General features: G+C 46.4%; 3 protein-coding genes across 3 annotated transcripts; 1 reads left to right on the top strand and 2 right to left on the bottom strand.

Annotated features, from left to right (window-relative positions):
- The first annotated feature begins 3464 nt into the window (after nucleotides 1-3464).
- LOC109783582 (uncharacterized) lies at nucleotides 3465-5673 on the top strand. The gene is made up of 6 exons (XM_020342178.4): nucleotides 3465-3769; nucleotides 4265-4306; nucleotides 4395-4510; nucleotides 4698-4803; nucleotides 4910-4963; nucleotides 5362-5673. Exons 1-6 carry the CDS (start codon nucleotides 3503-3505, stop codon nucleotides 5515-5517), a joined length of 741 nt encoding a protein of 246 aa, XP_020197767.1. The 5' UTR covers nucleotides 3465-3502; the 3' UTR covers nucleotides 5518-5673.
- An 810-nt stretch (nucleotides 5674-6483) lies between these two features.
- Nucleotides 6484-7322, bottom strand: LOC120973751 (uncharacterized). Its single transcript, XM_040399814.3, has one exon. It carries the CDS (start codon nucleotides 7232-7234, stop codon nucleotides 6704-6706), a length of 531 nt encoding a protein of 176 aa, XP_040255748.1. The 5' UTR covers nucleotides 7235-7322; the 3' UTR covers nucleotides 6484-6703.
- A 5228-nt stretch (nucleotides 7323-12550) lies between these two features.
- LOC109783577 (transcription factor bHLH30-like) lies at nucleotides 12551-14036 on the bottom strand. The gene is made up of 2 exons (XM_020342172.4): nucleotides 13504-14036; nucleotides 12551-13373 (listed from the first exon to the last, which is right to left on the bottom strand). The coding sequence occupies exons 1-2, from the start codon at nucleotides 13639-13641 to the stop codon at nucleotides 12858-12860; spliced, it is 654 nt and encodes a 217-aa protein (XP_020197761.1). The 5' UTR covers nucleotides 13642-14036; the 3' UTR covers nucleotides 12551-12857.
- Nucleotides 14037-17428: the final 3392 nt, after the last annotated feature.

Consider the following 17428-nt stretch of genomic DNA (forward strand, 5'->3'; position numbering starts at 1 on the left):
AATCACTAGCACGTTGGCCCACTATGCTGGTTGTCATTCCCTAAGGGTGTGTTTGGTTTGAAGAACCAACTGTTATGGAATGGAATGATTCCATTCCAGAGGAACGGGTCGGTTCCGTTCTTGTGTTTGGTACGAGCAAAAAAGTGGAATGGGTTGGTTCCATTCCAGTGTTTGGTTGGGAAGCATGGAATGAAAAATGGAATAGCAAAAATTCAAAATTTCAGCAGCACTTCATTTGTATTTTTGAAGAAAAACAACACAACAATATATATATATATATATATATATTGACATATAACACAATACATATAACACAATTTTCAGCAACAATATCATAAGGTAGCAATCAGGTAGCAAGTTCATTTGCCACATACAAAAGCAATCAGCAGAAAGGGAGGGAGGAAGAGGACCGGTGGCGCACCTGAGTGGGAGGAGGAGGAGCTCGAGCGGCGCACAGGAGAGGAGCAGTGGTAGGGTTGCGGGAGAGGAGAGGGCTCGTTCCGTGTGATTCCATGGATTTGGAGGTCTCAGCGCATTCCGCATCTTAGCCCAATATTCGCTTATTGGGAACAAGTGTGTTCTGTTCCGGTTGGTCTACCAAACGCTGAAATGAGGCCTAGTAATGGGTTAGACCCATGACATTCCGGCCCATGACTGCAACCAAACACACCCTAAGTCCAAAGCTGGACTGGATAATGGGCCATGCCCCACAACAGACACAGTTGGGCCAAGTCGCTATCGAGCCAGCGCCAGCACTTTTGTACACGACCCACACCGCGCAGTTACGTCCAGCTCCCCTATACAACCATAATGTTCCTTTGCTAAAAAAACCATATTGTTTCTTAAAAAAAACTCCGTCATACTGAGACCCACACCACAATCAACACAATTGCCTACGGTGACTTCGTAAATTTCAAGATGATACGCCGACTCAGTCTTTCGGAGGTGCTCATAGGGGTCGTGTGTGTGTGTGCGTTCATAGAGGTGAGTGTATGCGCGTGTATATGAGCGCTTCCATCTGTACTGTGTTCAAAAAAATATCAACACAACGTAGCAATCGCAGCTCGCTAGCTAGAACGGCGGCCGCGGCTGGCCAGCCAGGATGAGATGGGTGGCCGTGGCTGTGGTCGTCGAGCAAGCAGGCGGTTGGCCGGTGCCGTGCAGAGCGCATGGAGCGGTGGCTTAGGCCATAGTGCAGGGCGCATCGAGCAGCGAGGAAGGATAAGGGATTAGCAAAGCGAAAGAAAAGGGGGAGATGTAATTTTCTCTAGATTTTAGTGACATTTTTTAATAACTTGCAATATGCAATTTTAGTGACAATTTAAAATGTGAACTGTAGATTTAACAAGATATTTTGAAGTACTTGGTATTTACACTAGCTCAAACCCAAGCACCCGCAAAAGTGTCCTTCCCAATGTATTATGATTTTGCATAAAGAAAAGTTCTTTAGAGTTCGTCCCACCTTAATTTTTTTTCGTCCTCCGCCTCAAGCAACGACTTTGAAAAATATATGCAGATTGAGTATCCAATTAACTAGTCCTCCAAACCAACTAAACCAAAGAAGGAAGGTTGAAATGCCAATGGACATCTGTCCATTCTCTAATCCAGGTGTGTCATCGGGTGACCGTTGATATCAAAGGTACGGATGAGCTCCTAAATTGTCAGGTCAGGGTTAAAACACCCCGATCACTTTACGAGTTACGGCAAGGCAGCTTAACCAGGTTCAGGCCACTAGCTTCAGTTTAGTCCCCCTTGTCCTGATGTGTGTTTCTTTGCCTGTGTATCGAGAGGGAAAAGGTCTCGCTGCTTACAACCGGTGGAGTGAGCTCCTTATGTGTTCTAGTTCTCTCCTTTTTTTCGTAGCTCGTCATCCCTTTTATATCCTAGGAGGAAGAGAGTTGATTTCCTTCCGTACCGAGTGGGGAAGGGGGCGTGCTAAGGCATGGCGTGCCTAACCCCTGTTGATGACGCCACGGTACACTTCTGACCGCGCGCACGTGGCCTGTCGAGGTCGGGTACAGTTGAACCAGTCCTTGCGTATGGGCAAGGCTCAAAGGGGATGTGCATGTCTCATGGGGGGGGGGGGGTAAGGCCAGGCGCCATAGAGACACGACGCCACGTCCAGCCAAGTGCCACGACCCTCTTCCCAAGTCGGGTCCACTGGTAGGGAAAATGTCCTTGGGAGACCTGAGGTCTCTTTCGAGTTCCCGGCCGACCACGCGCTTGGGGGGGCACTGTATCCTCTTATTTGATGAATACCCAAGCCTCCTCGTTCGGACGGGACGCCGCAACAAACTTTCTTCATGGTTGGGGGGGGGGGGGGCTGGCCCCTGAGCCACTGAATTGATCTCCGCTCGGACGGCTCTGATGAACCTAAGAGTCGTTGTTTGAATTCCTATAACACTGCTATTTACTTTTTCTTTTGTCGGCTATAAGAGACATGAATTGGAGCTTGAGCTCAACTACTATTGTATTTGGGCTACCGCTAGCTGCCGTGTTCCGGTAAGCCATCTATATGCATCTTAGATGAAGCAGTAGCTAATTCTCCTCCAAAGTCCATACTTTTATGATTGAAATGCATTTTTTATTTAATAGCATTGTAAGTTTAGTTAAACTCCAAACTTGTAGATAATCGGACGGAGTGTTGAATGGTGGCACAGTACTTCATAACTCCTTATAATGCTCTTTATGGAAGGTATCCTCCACAACTCTTTGAACTTCTACTTCTCGCGCTCGCAACACATCTGAACTACAACATGTAGTTCTTGATCCACATGCCCTTGCTAGGCAAATCAAGGAAATTTTACTTCAAGCCCAAGCAAGAATGAAACACTATGCTAATAAGAAAAGGAAGGAAAGAGAATTTCAACCAGAAGACATGCTTACATCAGCCCGCAACCCTACAAACATGAGTATTCACCACCACGTGGAAATTCACTCTAGATTTTACGAACCCATCTGTGTCCTTGAACGCGTGGCCATCTATCCGCATCTTAGATGAAACCATAGCTAATTCCCCTCCAAAGTGCTTTTTTCTGATTGAAATGCATATTCAGTAGCATTGTAATTTCAGCTAAACTCCGAACTTGTAGATAATCGGACATAGTGTTGAATGGTGGCACAATACTTCATTTCACACAGCATGTAGTTCCTGATTATCTACACAAGCCCAAGCAAGCATGGCAAATGCTTTGACGTGTTCTGTTTTTTCGCCATGCTTCCTAAAAGAAATTGTCATCCTCGCGAAAGCATAATTTTCCATCAAAAGTATTTGATTTGTCATGCTAAAAAATCTGATGTTTGATTTGTAGCGAAATCCTTTTACATTGATCTTGTCTTCTTGAAATAAAAGGTCTATAAGCTGCTTCGTACGCGCGTGTGGCCGGCCCAGTTAGTACTGTGTGGGCTCCCGGGCCACACCTTGCTGGCCCATGAGCGTAACAACGTGGGCGACGATTCCATACCACCCACGGTTTTCCACTCGCCCACGGCGCCGGGCGACATGGCGGCCGTGCGCCTATCCCCACGCCTCCTCTCGATTCCCCTCCTGCTCCCCGGACTCGACCCCGCAGCCGCAGTCCACCGCAGCAGCTCGGCCACCGCCGCCGCGCGGGCCATGTCCTCCTCCTCCTCCGCGTCCTCACCCCCAACCCCCTACACGACGCTCGTGGGCCGCGTCCGCTGCGAGCGCGAGATCAAGCGCAGCAAGTTCATAGCAGTCGCCGCCTCCGTCCCCGACGAGCGCGCCGCCATGTCCTTCCTCAACGAGGTGCTCCTCCTTCCCACTCGATTCGTTTTCTAGCGAGGTCTTGACCCCTAATCTCCAGTTGCAGCAGGCTCATGTAGTCCTGAATCCTGATTGCAGGTTGGAGCAATCCAGTTAGTTTTCTATAATGATGTGTACCCAATCGAATGTCTCTATCAAGAGAACTCGTCAGTTTAGCTAGTAAATAATAATGTCCTGCTCACGTGAACCAGTCGTTAATTCAGTTCTTATGCTCTACAAGGTTATTCTTGTCATGCTGATTAATTGCTGAAGGGTTCACTCGCGATCTATTGCTTCCAATGGTATAGTTTTTTGGCTAGGATTTATAAGCATTCCGCCTGATATGTTGTTTCTTATGTGTGCGGGCTTAGCCTTGCAGTTGTATACACATTAGTGCATTTGCATTTGGACCATACTAGCAAACTTATGACTTGTCCATCCTGAAACCAAAACTTCTGTGTACTCTGTTGACTAGATCTACACTGTTTTGTGCTATAGGTCAAGGATCCTCGTGCCACCCATAATTGCTGGGCTTACAAGGTTTGTGGTTTTATATAAAGCCTTCTACTGATATGCCATGCCTGTGATTGTTGATGGTGAGTTGATCTTTGCATTCATGTGTGCTTAGGTGGGAGAACAGTTCCGTTATAACGATGACGGAGAACCTTCAAGCACGGCTGGAAAGCCAATATACTCTGCCATCATTTCGTCTGGCATAGATATGGTCATGGTGGTTGTAATAAGGTAGCCATTTGTCAAGTAATAATTTTACCAGTTTGTTGGTATTTAACTTTGTATAAGTTAAGTTAGCTATAGAAATGAAATTGTAGATAAGTGATGTTAACATATATGTCACTACATCTTTTTACGAGACACATGGTTCATGTGATTACTTCTTTATGCTAATTTCCTCCTTTAAACATTGCTAAAGATATTTTGGAGGCATAAAACTGGGAACGGGCGGGCTGGTGAGAGCTTATGGTGGGGTTGCTTCTGAGTGCCTTAAAGATGCTCCTACTTGTCTTGTGAAACCCAAGGTGATCAAGCTCAATTATGTTCCATCTGCTCTTTCCTGATTCATGCAATTATGTGAAGAAGCAGAAATTGTGTGTAATTCTCACTTGGTAGGTATGTCCATTTCAGGCTCGTGTGGGCATGGAAGTGCCATTTGACCTCTTGGGAACAGTATACAATCAGGTATAGTCAGCATATACAAAATAGTTGTACTGGAGACACTGGCACTTATTTTTAGATGATTAATTAAATCATATAAAATACAGTATTGCCATTATAGACATTTGTGGGTATATCATGTTGCGTTTATGGTGTGTCTGCCGACTAGACACAATTGTGTTGAAAAACCTAAGTATGGTCATCTAGTTTGAATACTTGCGTGCAACAAAGTGAAAAAGAAATCACAGTGCATCAAACTGTTCTGCTGTATGTTCTGTTGATTTATAGCTTAATGTGACCAGTAAGTTAATTCCAAGCAATATCTGTGTGTCTTCTGGAGGTTATTCATGTACTTGTAACATTTTTTGGTGAGTCGTTATGATTTGCTGAAGCCTAAGCATGACCATTGAATCTTTGAACAGCTGCAGCATTTCCATGCCGAAGATATTAAACAGGACTATGACACTGGCAAAGATGGTACAGTTGTCGTCATGTTCAAAGTAGAATATGAAAAAATCGAGGGTCTTGGAAATGCAGTGAATTCAGCTTGCAGCAGGAAAATTGAATTATTACAATAAGCAGAGGGGACAAGCCTGATTTTTCAGTTTCAATGTTTAACTAGCAGCTAGTACAGCTTCAGTTTGTTGAGTGTAAGTATTTGTACGATCTAATCCCACCATGTTTTCTTCGGCTCAATGGCATAATGGAAATTAGTTCACATGGGCTTAAAGCAATCTGTTGACCTTTCCAAAAAATATGCCATATGTACTTCCAAGCCTTTAGTTCTGCTTTGTTTTATACTCGGCTCAATGGCATGTAGGCACCAGAAGCATTTACTCCATAGTCTCACTGTAATTTCAACTCATACTGGAGTGCCTTTGATAAACCCTACATCCACCTCCAAGGAGGTGACTGTTCACTCCCAACAGTATAGATATATTAGCTTCAGTTCACATGCTGTATCTTTTTTAAGTTACAATCAATGGAACTTAGTGTTCTGCATTTTTTAATTTTGTTATTGCGTGTTAGTGCTGTCTTATGCTATAAAAATTTCTGATGATAATATATCCATGTTCATTATCACCATGTTAACATCAAATTGTCATCTCTTGCTTCAATGCGACAGTTTGATGGATAAATCTTCTCTTGCATCTATTGCTCAATGTTTGTTTTCCTTTCCTTTTTCTGTTCTCATTATTTGGAAGTCCAGGAGTATCTTGTTGCATGTCTGGTGTTTATTATTTCTCCTACGAGTCCGAGATAGCCATGGAATTTGTTCAGAAACACCAAAGCTTACATCTAGCTAATTCTTGCCATATAGCATGTCCTGGTAAATTACCACGCCGTGCCTGCTTCTTGCTGGTGTTTATTTTCCTAATGCCATGCTGTCTTTGTTTAATTTTGTTGAAAGGAAAATGATATCTTTCCATTCTGTCAAACAAAAGTTGAGCATGGTAGGTGGTATCATTTTTTCTGTCAAACAAGATAAACGTCTTGTAGATGTTACCATTCTTTTCTGTTGACAGTTGACACCATGCTACCATTCAAAATAGGAATTCACGATTCTTATCCTTTGCAGCAACTTAAACAAACCAAGTGATGCTTTATTAACCAACAGGACAGTACAAAAACTTATCTGCGTTTACAATCAACACCAAACGCAAGCCAGTAAAACATCCAACAGAACAAACATTTCAAACACACTGATAATAACTATGTGTATGAATCAAACCCCTGACTAGCAGTCTCATGCTATGAAGACCTTCACGGGCTGGTGGTTTGTGGAGGTGGGGACATGAATGGAATAGGTGGCATCTGGAACCCAGGAATGGTAGGGATAGTTGTTGGTGTTGTAATCGGAATGGATGGAATGGTAATTGGAACTGAGGGCATTGGTGGCATGGTAACAGGCAAAGTAGGAATGGTCGGCATGGTGGTTGGGATCGCCGGGATCGGAAGAGATGGAACTGTGCCAGGGGCGGTTGGTGCCATGGCGACCTTCGGGATAGGAATGAACGGTATTGGCGGCATTGTCAGTTTCGGAACTGCAGGAATGGAAGGTATTGGAGGCAATGTTGTTGGAACTGCCGCAATGGTTGATCTGAAGTCCTTGTTCTGGTTGTTCACCACCCAATGTACTTTGGAGATGCAGATCAGGGAGTTGGGAACTTCTTCGCTTAGCAGTTTGGGTTGATGAACTTTTGATGACCAAGATTGTACGCATAGTGAGTTTCGTCGTGGGTGGGAATCTTTTTCTCTCGATGAAAGTGGCATGGCTACCAATTTCTTGTGCATGAATGAAACTGATAAACACGGTCAGGTTTCAGGTTTCGTCCTGCCAGAAAAAATTCAGCTGGGCATCCACCCTGCCACACTCCAAGCATCTCTGCAGCCTGGTCACTTTAGGCCTATACTTTATTATAAATGCCGAAATGAGACAGTCTGCAGCATGAGACCAAAAAGACTACAGAACGGAAAAACAGTGGGGATACCGAGCAAGAAACGTGAACTACTGCAAGGACATTCTTGAATAGTCATTAGAGCTATGCACAGTAGTCAATAACAAAAAATAAGAGTCAGATGCTCTTCATAAGCATCAAGGGCCTGTTCTGAAGTCGTTCTGAAGTCCTCCGGACTCTCCCAACTTCAAAAATTCAGTTTCTCAACTTAGCTTCTAGCTCCACACAGCGATCCACGTCCGTTCTGCACTGAAAACAACTTCTTCAGCCCCACCTTAGGCTTCAAATAAGGCGTCGCCATCTCTGGCGGCGGCGGGGGAACCCCAGCAACCAGCCGCCACAACCCCTTCCCAGCCCCTCAACCACCTTGCCGCCACCGGAGGAGCGGCCGGCGAAGCCGGCGTCGGCTCCCAGGATGGTGGCGGCGGGGCGCCTCCTCCGGCTGCGGCCTCCCTGCCGTCACGCCCGTCCGCCGGCCTCTGTGCCCTCCGACGGTTGATCCGCCCTCCGCCGGCGCGTCTCTGGCGGCGACCTTCTCCCCACCGCGCCCGACCTCGCCCTGCTCCCTTCCTCGTCCGATTTCCATGCCAGATCTCGGCCCGGCGAGGTCTGTCCTGTTGCCGGCGCGTCTCTCCTGCTGGCGTTGGACCCGGGGTTGGGGCTGATGTCCTCCTCGGCTGGCCTTGGGGCTACCCTTGTGGCGCCGCGACGACTTCCCCGATCTGCGGCCATGACTACAAGGATCTGACGCCGGGATGGCGCGAGGTGTCGACGGCGGCTGTAGGGTCTTGCGCTGGGCATGTGGGGCTGCGGCGATGTGCTGGCCTTCCGCGTGTGCCAGCCGAACGGCGACGCTACGTTTTTCGGTTGGTGGTGCTGATCTAGATCAGATCGGTCAGATGGTGGTGTTCGTAGGTTGTTCTCCAGAGACTTCCTACGGATCCACGACTGCGCAGATCATTGAAAAGAGTTCGGGAGGTTTTATCTCTTGATCTGGTTGATGACTTCAGTGGTGTGATACAAATTATGGATGATGACTTGACGCAGAGGGTAAGTTGTGGAGTGGCGGTAGTCCAATTGTAGCTGCTGGGATTGCGGACAAGCGGTGGCGACAACACTTTTGTGACTTGGATGGTGGTGCTGCACGCACCAGGTCTCGAGCTCCGGGGCGAAAGCCTAGGTCAGACCCGAGTGGTTACACCTGGCAATGGCGATGTTTTTATGTCGTTACCTTGTTGGAGGCATTGCTCGGATTTGCTCGGACTGATTCTTCAGGGTGAAAACTTAGATTCTGGCCTTTGTGGTTAGATCCGGTGACGACGGCGCTTGAGTGTCGCTTCCTTCGTGAAGGCGTTACTGTTGAAGTTCCTCGTCATCATGTGGTGTCAATGGTTGGTGCGAATATGGTCTCAGTTGTAGTTTGTCGATCACTGATCTGATCGTTTTTTTCCCTCCTTTTTTCTCGCCCGCACATAGCTTTTGGTCTTATGACTTTGCTAGTTGCGGGAATGTGTCCACGTGAGTGTGTTGGGTTGGCTGGGTGCATCCTAGTTATGCAGAGGCCGGGTGTGTGCTCATTGTGTTATGTATCCTCTTGATGCTCCATTTTGAGCCAATAAAGTCCACCCTTTGTCGAAAAAAAACCTTAGGCTTCGAGCAGCTGCTGCACCATGTTGAGATGGATGGAGATCGTCAAATGGACTGCATGCGGCCAAAACGAAAGAAGGGACTGTTGAAAATATGCCCTAGAGGCAATACTATTCTATTACTATATTTCTATATTCATAATTAAGTGTTTGTATTTTATGCTATAACTGTTATGATCCTGCAATATGCGCTTTAGTAGAAAACACATATGCACGTGTGAAATGATAAACGAATAAAATAAAGGTTCCTAGTCTCGCCTCTAAGACTGCTCAAGTGTTGTTGGTGATCACATTTTCCCGATCTTAGGATCTCGTTAAGTGTAATGATAGTCGTAAAACAACATTGAGATTATGACATTGGAAGAACGATCATATTGAATCGACCCAAACTTGTTTGTTATGAATTGAGTTAACATCTCTGTAATCAATTGTAATAACACGGAGTATTAACGTGTGAATTTGCTCCTCAGACCATGAGAGTATCGTAGTCACTTCTTACCGTACGGTGGGCTTTGGGATTGCTCAAACATCACCTGTAACATGGTGATCATAATGACAACTTACATGTTCATTGGAAAGTTTGACAAGGGACTAGATAGCTCGAGAGTGGGATTTGCTCCTCCCACGATGGAGATATATTCTTAGGACCCTCTCGGTGTGACGGCATCCATCATCGTCTGGCCAGACACAGGTGACTTCGTCACGAGGATGCCGGAACACAATAATAAGAAAGAAGAAGAAAACTGGTAACGAGGATTTCGGTATAGTGAGCATGGTGATGACTCATGAGGGTACCAACGCATCCCAGGTTTTGTGAAGTATCGCGAAGCAAAGGGAACATCACATGATCACCATAGGTTCACTCGAATATCATTCATGTGCTCATAGGGATCTATATGGACGTCTACAGTCCCGCTATCGGTCAGTGAACAAACGGTTTCGTTCATGTCTCCGAGTTAGTGAACCTACAAGGTCACAAGCTTAAGGTAATCACGATCTGCTGAGTGTTAGTAGGACGTGATTGACGAGAATATATTTATGGAATTGTTTCATTAATATTCAGAATAGTTTCGAGAGGATCCGAAAGCGTTTTGGGGTCACAGGAAAGATTTCGGTGAATATCGGGTAATACGGGTATTACTAATATATATATATATATATATATATATATATATATATATAGGTGGAAAATGTTTCCGGAGATGTTAAATTATCTATATAATGGTCTGAAAATATTTAAAACTAAAAAATATTCGACTGGTCTTAAAAGGCCAATAGGTGGAAAGCAACTTGGGCCAAAAAAGCCCAAGTGATAAAGTGCCTCCTTCCCTAAGGAAGGAGGCCGGATTGGGGAAGGGGAGGAGTCAGACTCCTCCTCCACTAGGCTGGCTTGGTGGCAGCCCTCCCTCTCCCTCCAACCTATATGTACTAGGAGATTTTACTCTTATAAATACACAAGTTTTGGAGCCTCCTCTAGGTCTAATAGTTCTAGTTCTAGTTGGTCCTAGTTGACTAATTAGAGCTAGGCTAAACCTCTTGTCCTCATAATTAGAAGCCATATGTGGTTCTAACCCCCTCCTCTAATTCTGAGGCGACGATTGGCTCTGGACGGCGAAGCGCTGCCAGATCATGAAGGAAGGGCTGCAGGGGAAACGTTGTTCCTCCACTGATTGCGGCACCCAATCTAGCTGTAGGGGAATCATCATGGCGACAAGGAAGAAGAAAGTGGTGACGAACAAGAGTGTTGAAGTGAAGGTTGAGAGCTAGTCGGCCATGATGATGTCCTTTTTATAGCCACTGACGACAAGCGATGGGTAAATGTGGCGCGAGTCGAAAAAATATGGTGGGAAACGTGCCGAGAGTGGTCGCGAGCAATTGGCAATTGGCGGCTGCCATTAATTAGCATGATTCCCGATGTCATGGCTGTCTGCGCCATGGGCAAGGAGAGAAGATGGGCCGCACAGAAGGCTAAGGAGGGAGATGAAATTTTCTTCGTGCGCAAGCGGTTGGTGGATGAACCACGCTCCAAACCAATGGCCCCGGGTTCCTGAAAATGACAATAGGGAGCTGAATGACCACTCTTTTAGAATGCTATTTGACTTAAATCATCATATTAACAGTTATTATGATGGCCGCACCAATAGGACGACTCTACTACAACCGCTATCAGTTATCTTTACCTAATAATAAAGCGGCTAGTGCTTTTGGTTGTACGTTGCGGTTGTTTTGCAAAAAAGTCCCTTTGTTTTTGAGAATTCAACCCACAGTCCTATTTTAAGCGGGGAAAATGGTTTGTTTTCATTTTTTCAAAAAACCCTTGTCTTTTAGTTAATGAACCCACGGTCCTAAATTTAAGTAGAAAAAATGTTTCTCGTTTTTCCGGAAAACCCCTTGGGGCTCATTCGGTTTGGAGGATACCAAAACATAGGAATTCGGATTAGTATAGGAATAGGAATTTGATAGGATGGCACTTTCCATCCAAAGGAATTGACTTGCCTCGTTCCTACGCGTAAAATGAGCTTTGAGTGGATGTCTAGTTTCCTAAAAAAACATAGGAAATGAATAGTATTCCTATGTAATCCGTGTACGCATTTCCTACAAACCGAATGCATCTATAGGAAATTTTCCTCCGGAATCCTTCTTCCTATGTTTTCCAATGAAAATCCTCCAAACTGAATGAGGCCTTGATCTTTTAGTTAATCAACCGGCCATCCTTTTTTTGGACAGATTCAAATGCTATTTTTAAATATACATCACTTTTAAATCTTAACTCCAATTTTGACATGTCATACATGAAAATTGATTAGAAAAATGTCTAGAATAAATCTGATGTTATTTTACCTCTTAAATATTTTTAAAAATGTGATTCAAATGCCTTTTAAAAATGTTCATATCTTCTAAACCCTAACTAGAATTTTGACATTATATATATGGAAATTGATTAGAAAAATGTGTAGAATCTGAATATGATGTTCTTTTACCTGTTAAACATTTTTAAATGCTATTTAGGGGACAATATTAATCAATAGCGCATGATCCATCTTTCTTTCGTACCGGTGTAGATCAGGTTAGAAATCAACACCTCAACATAATTAGTTTGGAGAAGAAAAAACCCATCTATAACCACGCATGCATGACCCGGTAAAACCTCCAGGTGAAAAAAAAATAGATTTCTCTTATGCGGAGAGAAAGAGAGACACCTTAAAATTCGCAACATTCAAGTGAGTTGTGATTGTGAGCAGTGAAGCCGCCATTGACAAGAGTGGGAAGGAGGGTAAGTGGCAACATAGATGGGATGCACATGGAACCATTAAGGTCTTCAGTCATGATTATTTTGTTAGGGGCGTGTGGTTTTTTTTTTCTATTGCACCGCACGGTCTTTTTTGCTAGTTGAAATTAGGGCCGTGTTATTAAGACAAAACATTGCGCCGGTCTGCAAACCAGTTGGAACGATCGATTATTGCTCAGCCTGTTCTGAACTACCGATGGGCAGAAGAACACAGCAAAACAGTGCACCACAACTGTTGTGTCTTTTTGTTCAATCCAAACTTGATGAAAAAAATTAAAAAAAAACACAACAGTGCAACACACGAGCCAAGCTGCAAAATTCAACCACCGCCACAGTTGTATACCTGACAGGTCTCCTATTGCTGCTTGCAAGTACACGGACCGACCATGGCAGGCGAAACGACACATACGTACGCAGGTTGGCCTGAAACAACACGAAACAGGCAACCATGGCGCTGTCGTGCACACCGTATTGTCCCCTCCGTTTTGCTGCCCTGGGTTGCATGGGTGCTGGCTAGAGCTAGGCTAGCTGAGCTGCTGCACCGGCGAGAGGCGCGGCCGCTTGTATCCCTCCACGGTGGCGGTGGCAGCGGCGGCGAGGAGCTCCTCCCGGTTGAGCAGCACGGTGCGGAGCGCGGCGCGCAGGGTGGAGAGCGCCACCGCCCTGTTGCTTGCTGGTCCGGCTTCGTGGCAGATGTGGTCCAGCTCCAGGACGTTTCGGGTCCTCCCGCCGACGGTGGCGATCTCGGCGCGGACGGGGCGCGCGCTGCCGACGGAGCGGACGGCGCGGGCCAGGTCGGACATGAGCCCCGGCCGGTCGGCGCAGCACACCCACGCCCGGACGCGGCGCCGCCAACGGGGGTCGTCGTCGTCGACGTCGTGCGTGGGTCCGCGGTTGAGGAGGCAGTCGTCCTCCTCGACGCCCACCTCGTCGGTCTCCCCGGGGACGACGTCCACCACGCCCTCCGTCGCGTCGTTGGCCCTGCCCTGCAGCTCCCGCACGTGCCGCACCACCTCGCCCAGCAACGCCGCCTTGTCCATCTGCACGAACGTACGCGGCCAACCATGTCACCAAATGCGTCCGTCTGTGCCAATGCGGCAATGCCGGTTGAAATAGAGCTACTACTAGGCTGGTGCATGCCCATGGCGGCACGTAGACGTAGGTACATACCCGGGAGGCCGAGGGGACGAGCGTGCGGAGCGTGGCGAGATGGGCGTTGATGCGCTGCCTCCGCTTGCGCTCCGCCTCGCTGTGGCTCCGGACCGTCGCCCCCTTCCCCGGCGTGGAGCACTCCCCGTCCGTCGCCATCGACCTTCACTCGTGGAGTCGTAGTATCGGCAGTGGAAGCGTTGTGTGGAAGCGTCGTGCTCTGCTGGCTGCTGCCACCATGGGAGGGAGAGGGGGTTTAAGAGGGAGGAGGCGGGAAACCCCAGGGGTCGGTGGCGTATGCTTTGATAGCTGCGCGGTGGATTCTCGATCGGGCCGGACGGACGCCGACACGCGGCCGGCCGCGCTTTCCCGTCGCCCGTTGCCCTGCCGCTGGATCGTGGATGGCGTCAGCGTGCGCGCGCGGTCGACGACGGCTGTTTTGGCGGCTGGCGCCGGGGGACACGGCAGGGACATGGCGTATGCTTGGATCGCTGCGCGCTGGCAGCCTTTGCGATTGGAGATCTCATCATGCCGATTCCAGCTCCTCCTGCCTTTTTGACGGAGTAACTCGGCATCGGAGCGTCGGCGCCGCGCTCGCCAACTTCATTAACTAGCAGCTCCGTCGTCCCCTGCCGCCCACGGTTAATGTCTCCACAGTGCCTCTTCTTCCATGGCATGGCAGCAAGCGAATCAATGAAGCTCAGAGTTCACCACTGTGCTAGTAAATCTCGGGTCAAGTCGTGGAGACAGGCGTCGCAGAGAGGACCGGCGAAAGAGAGCGGCTTTTGTCGATGTTGAACGGTGTGGCACTGCTAAAAGGGCGCGCTGTATACTCCCGCACAGTGGTCAAAATTCCTCGAGCTTTTCGGTGCAGTAAAAAACGCTGGAATGCTGGATGGAGCGGAGCGGAGCCGTGGCTTTTCTCACACTCCACCGCACCGATGAAGCAAGACGAGGGACATGTCGCCGGGATCTGTGCGGCGTGTCCCCTCGCGACGCGGCAGCCAGGGGGCAGACAAGGGAAAGAAGAAAGTTGAGAGCAAAGAGAGTGGCCGGGACATGTCATTCGGCACGCTGCCTGTGCTTGGCAAAGGCACCTCTCCTTTTGTTTTTCCAATGCTTGCCTAGGCCTCCCGTTCGCACCCATTGACGTGTTGCTTGTATAATTCCTAGTAAACAAATATAAGAGCGTTTATATATAGATCACTAACAAAGAAAGTACATTAGCGCTGCTTGTACGGAGTGATAGCAACATGCATGTCATTGAACTCTATCGAGTCCAGTCTGATTTTTGAGATTGTTGACCTCATTGAAAATAAACCCTCACCTTTGAATCTCTGGAGTCTGTACCTGTCCTCTCTCTGATCCATCCAGGTCTAAACAAACCTTGAGGCGGTTTTAGGAGTGGATTTTGATGACGTGCAATAAGAAGGCCGGGATTGCTAACTTTGATCAAATTAATAACTGCCATATCAGCGTCGACTTGTTGTACCTATCTTCTTTCCAACCATCCAAAAAAAAACCTTTTCCTCATATCCCTGTCTTCCTCCGAGCCTCATCTGCCACGCCCAACTGTTGCTCGGCCTTCGGTGGCTGGTCGCAAGTAGCCGTTGTGGCTATGTCGCCGCCTGCCTCCCAGACAGAGCAACATTGTTCAACTGTTGTACGCGTCAGACACGCCCGTCCGTTCGCCTCCATTTGATCTCAGTATTGCATCATATGACCCAAACAACACAAAAAAAGAATTGCATAACCTAAGCTTCTTTTTCAAACAAACAAAATCTAAGCTCTATGGCACGTATTCATCATTTGATACAGACACTAGAGGTCATGGGAGAGTTTTCTTTTACATTATTAAAAGTAAAACAATGAAATGCACCGTCGATCCATAAAACACATTTTTTGGACTAAACTAGATTACTTAAACCACTTTAGGGCGCAAAGAATGCAGTTTATAAGTTTGTGAACTAGAGGGCTCATCCACAAAGAGTTTGCGGACCAATGATGTATTTCACTCAAAATGAAAATGAGAAATATATCAAGCGAGCATTGTATATTCGACCTTATGCCCATCTGGTCGCGATCGCTCGCTCATACTCATCTCACTTCTCACAAGTTCGCGCAACAAGTCTCTTGTCCCTATGATGGTCCTCACTCTTTGGAATATATAGCATAAAACTACCACAATTCAGGCTAGGGTTCTCAAAAAGTACCACACTTTTTTGACAACACACTACCACTCTACATGTAATATGATGCAAAAAGCTACCACATTTTGTTAGATATCAGTCAACCATTTTAACCCTGACTATGATAGGGGTAGTCCACTAGCCAGTTCCACATGGCCAAGGGGAGAGACAACGACGCACTGAAGATCGTAGGTCACACGCTCGGTCGGTCAAAACATACTGGACCGGTCTCTCTCCCCTCCAACTCACTCACTCTCTTTCTCTCTGTGGCAGCTCTCTCGGCTCTCGCATCGGACACCGCCGCTCATGCTCGCTCACATATGCTTTGTGGAAGGACGGGGAGGAGAGCACGAAGGACAACATGGACATGGGAGGCATGGACATGGAGGTTTTCTTAAGTGATTTCCGCTGGTAGGGTTTGGTTTATGGAATTTGGGGATTTGTTCGATTTGAGCTTTGATTCGCCGGCATTGAAAGGATTCCTTGTCTGATATTGTTGTGGATGGTTGCAAGAGAACCATGACACCCTTGTGGAGCCATCTTGGTGTGGTGTTCTGTTGGATTCAGAGCCAAAGTGCATGATGCACCAGATGAGCCCAAACAAATTTTGGCTCTTGAAACCATTGACACTAGGAGAAAATTCTATGGTTGTTTTGTGCCGGTTAGATACAAACTTGTTAGTAGCTAAAGTCAGTTTAAGCTTTGGATCTAGGAAGCTTATGGTGACTGTGCTCATTTATGCTATGTGATGAATGTAGGAAATTGTTAATAGCAAAACTACAAACACCAATTGTTAATAGTTCATTAATTGTAGGGTTGTGCTCACATTCAGAGTAGTACTTAAGTAGCTAGTAAATGTTTGGCGCCATCTGAGCTACTCAACACTACTTAAGTAATGCTTAATGAGCTAGTCGTTACTGTATACCCCTCACTGAATTTGGACAATAATTTGTTGATGATCTTAAGTATCAGTTGGCCCTTGATCTATTTTGTCTGTGCCAATTGGTCAAGTTAGCTAGTGTTTACAGTAATACAAGTTCATTATATGGTTAATGGTAGTAAGATAGTTTTTGGTGTGTTAAATTATTAAATATTACTAGACTTATTTGTGTTTTAGTTTGTACTTGGTTTTGCAGGGAGGTGCAAACTATGGAGTTGTGGAGTGGTGGATGGGCCTTGGTCTGTCGTACCGTAGAAGTGTCTTGCCAGGCTGTGGGAAATGCATCATGAGCAAAATCTTGGTAGGGTGTTGGATAAGCAGGCTCATGTGGGGAATGAAATAAATAGGATTTTGTGTGGCGCCTATACGGAAAAAGAAGTTAAAGAAGCCTTATTCCAAATATGTATCCTACAAAGGCCCCTAGTCCAGATGGTTACCCAACACATTTCATTCAATATATCCGGGGCGTGTGTGGTGATGAGGTCACTCGGGTGATGTTACAAGTGCTTAATGGGAGGAATCTCTGGAGGTTATAAACATGACATTCATTTTATATATTCCTAAGGTATCCAATCCAACCCCTCTTACTCAATTCCAACCAATAAGTTTGTGCAATGTAATCTTCCAGATTATAACAGAAGTGCATGGGCGGTGGAAACGAGTGTTACCGGAGATAATTTCAGTATGCCTTTATACATGGGAGGCTCCTATCAGGTAATATAATTGCTGCATATGAATGTTTGCATTTTATGAAGAGGTCTCAAAGTAAAAAGAACTCATATTGTACCTTGAAGCTTGACATGATGAAGGCATATGA

Source organism: Aegilops tauschii, chromosome 2, assembly GCF_002575655.3.
Source record: "Aegilops tauschii subsp. strangulata cultivar AL8/78 chromosome 2, Aet v6.0, whole genome shotgun sequence".
NCBI classification, from domain to species: domain Eukaryota; kingdom Viridiplantae; phylum Streptophyta; class Magnoliopsida; order Poales; family Poaceae; genus Aegilops; species Aegilops tauschii.

What these genes read in the sequence shown, in the direction of transcription:
- LOC109783577 (XM_020342172.4), bottom strand. Translation starts at nt 13,641, where the DNA reads ATGGCGACGGACGGGGAGTGCTCCACGCCGGGGAAGGGGGCGACGGTC. An exon ending in TCGTCCCCTCGGCCTCCCGG is followed by an intron (nt 13,374 to 13,503) that starts GTATGTACCTAC and finishes ACGTTCGTGCAG; the next exon opens with ATGGACAAGGCGGCGTTGCT.
- LOC109783582 (XM_020342178.4), top strand. Translation starts at nt 3,503, where the DNA reads ATGGCGGCCGTGCGCCTATCCCCACGCCTCCTCTCGATTCCCCTCCTG. An exon ending in GTCATGGTGGTTGTAATAAG is followed by an intron (nt 4,511 to 4,697) that starts GTAGCCATTTGT and finishes ACATTGCTAAAG; the next exon opens with ATATTTTGGAGGCATAAAAC. An exon ending in TGGGAACAGTATACAATCAG is followed by an intron (nt 4,964 to 5,361) that starts GTATAGTCAGCA and finishes ATCTTTGAACAG; the next exon opens with CTGCAGCATTTCCATGCCGA.
- LOC120973751 (XM_040399814.3), bottom strand. Translation starts at nt 7,234, where the DNA reads ATGCACAAGAAATTGGTAGCCATGCCACTTTCATCGAGAGAAAAAGAT.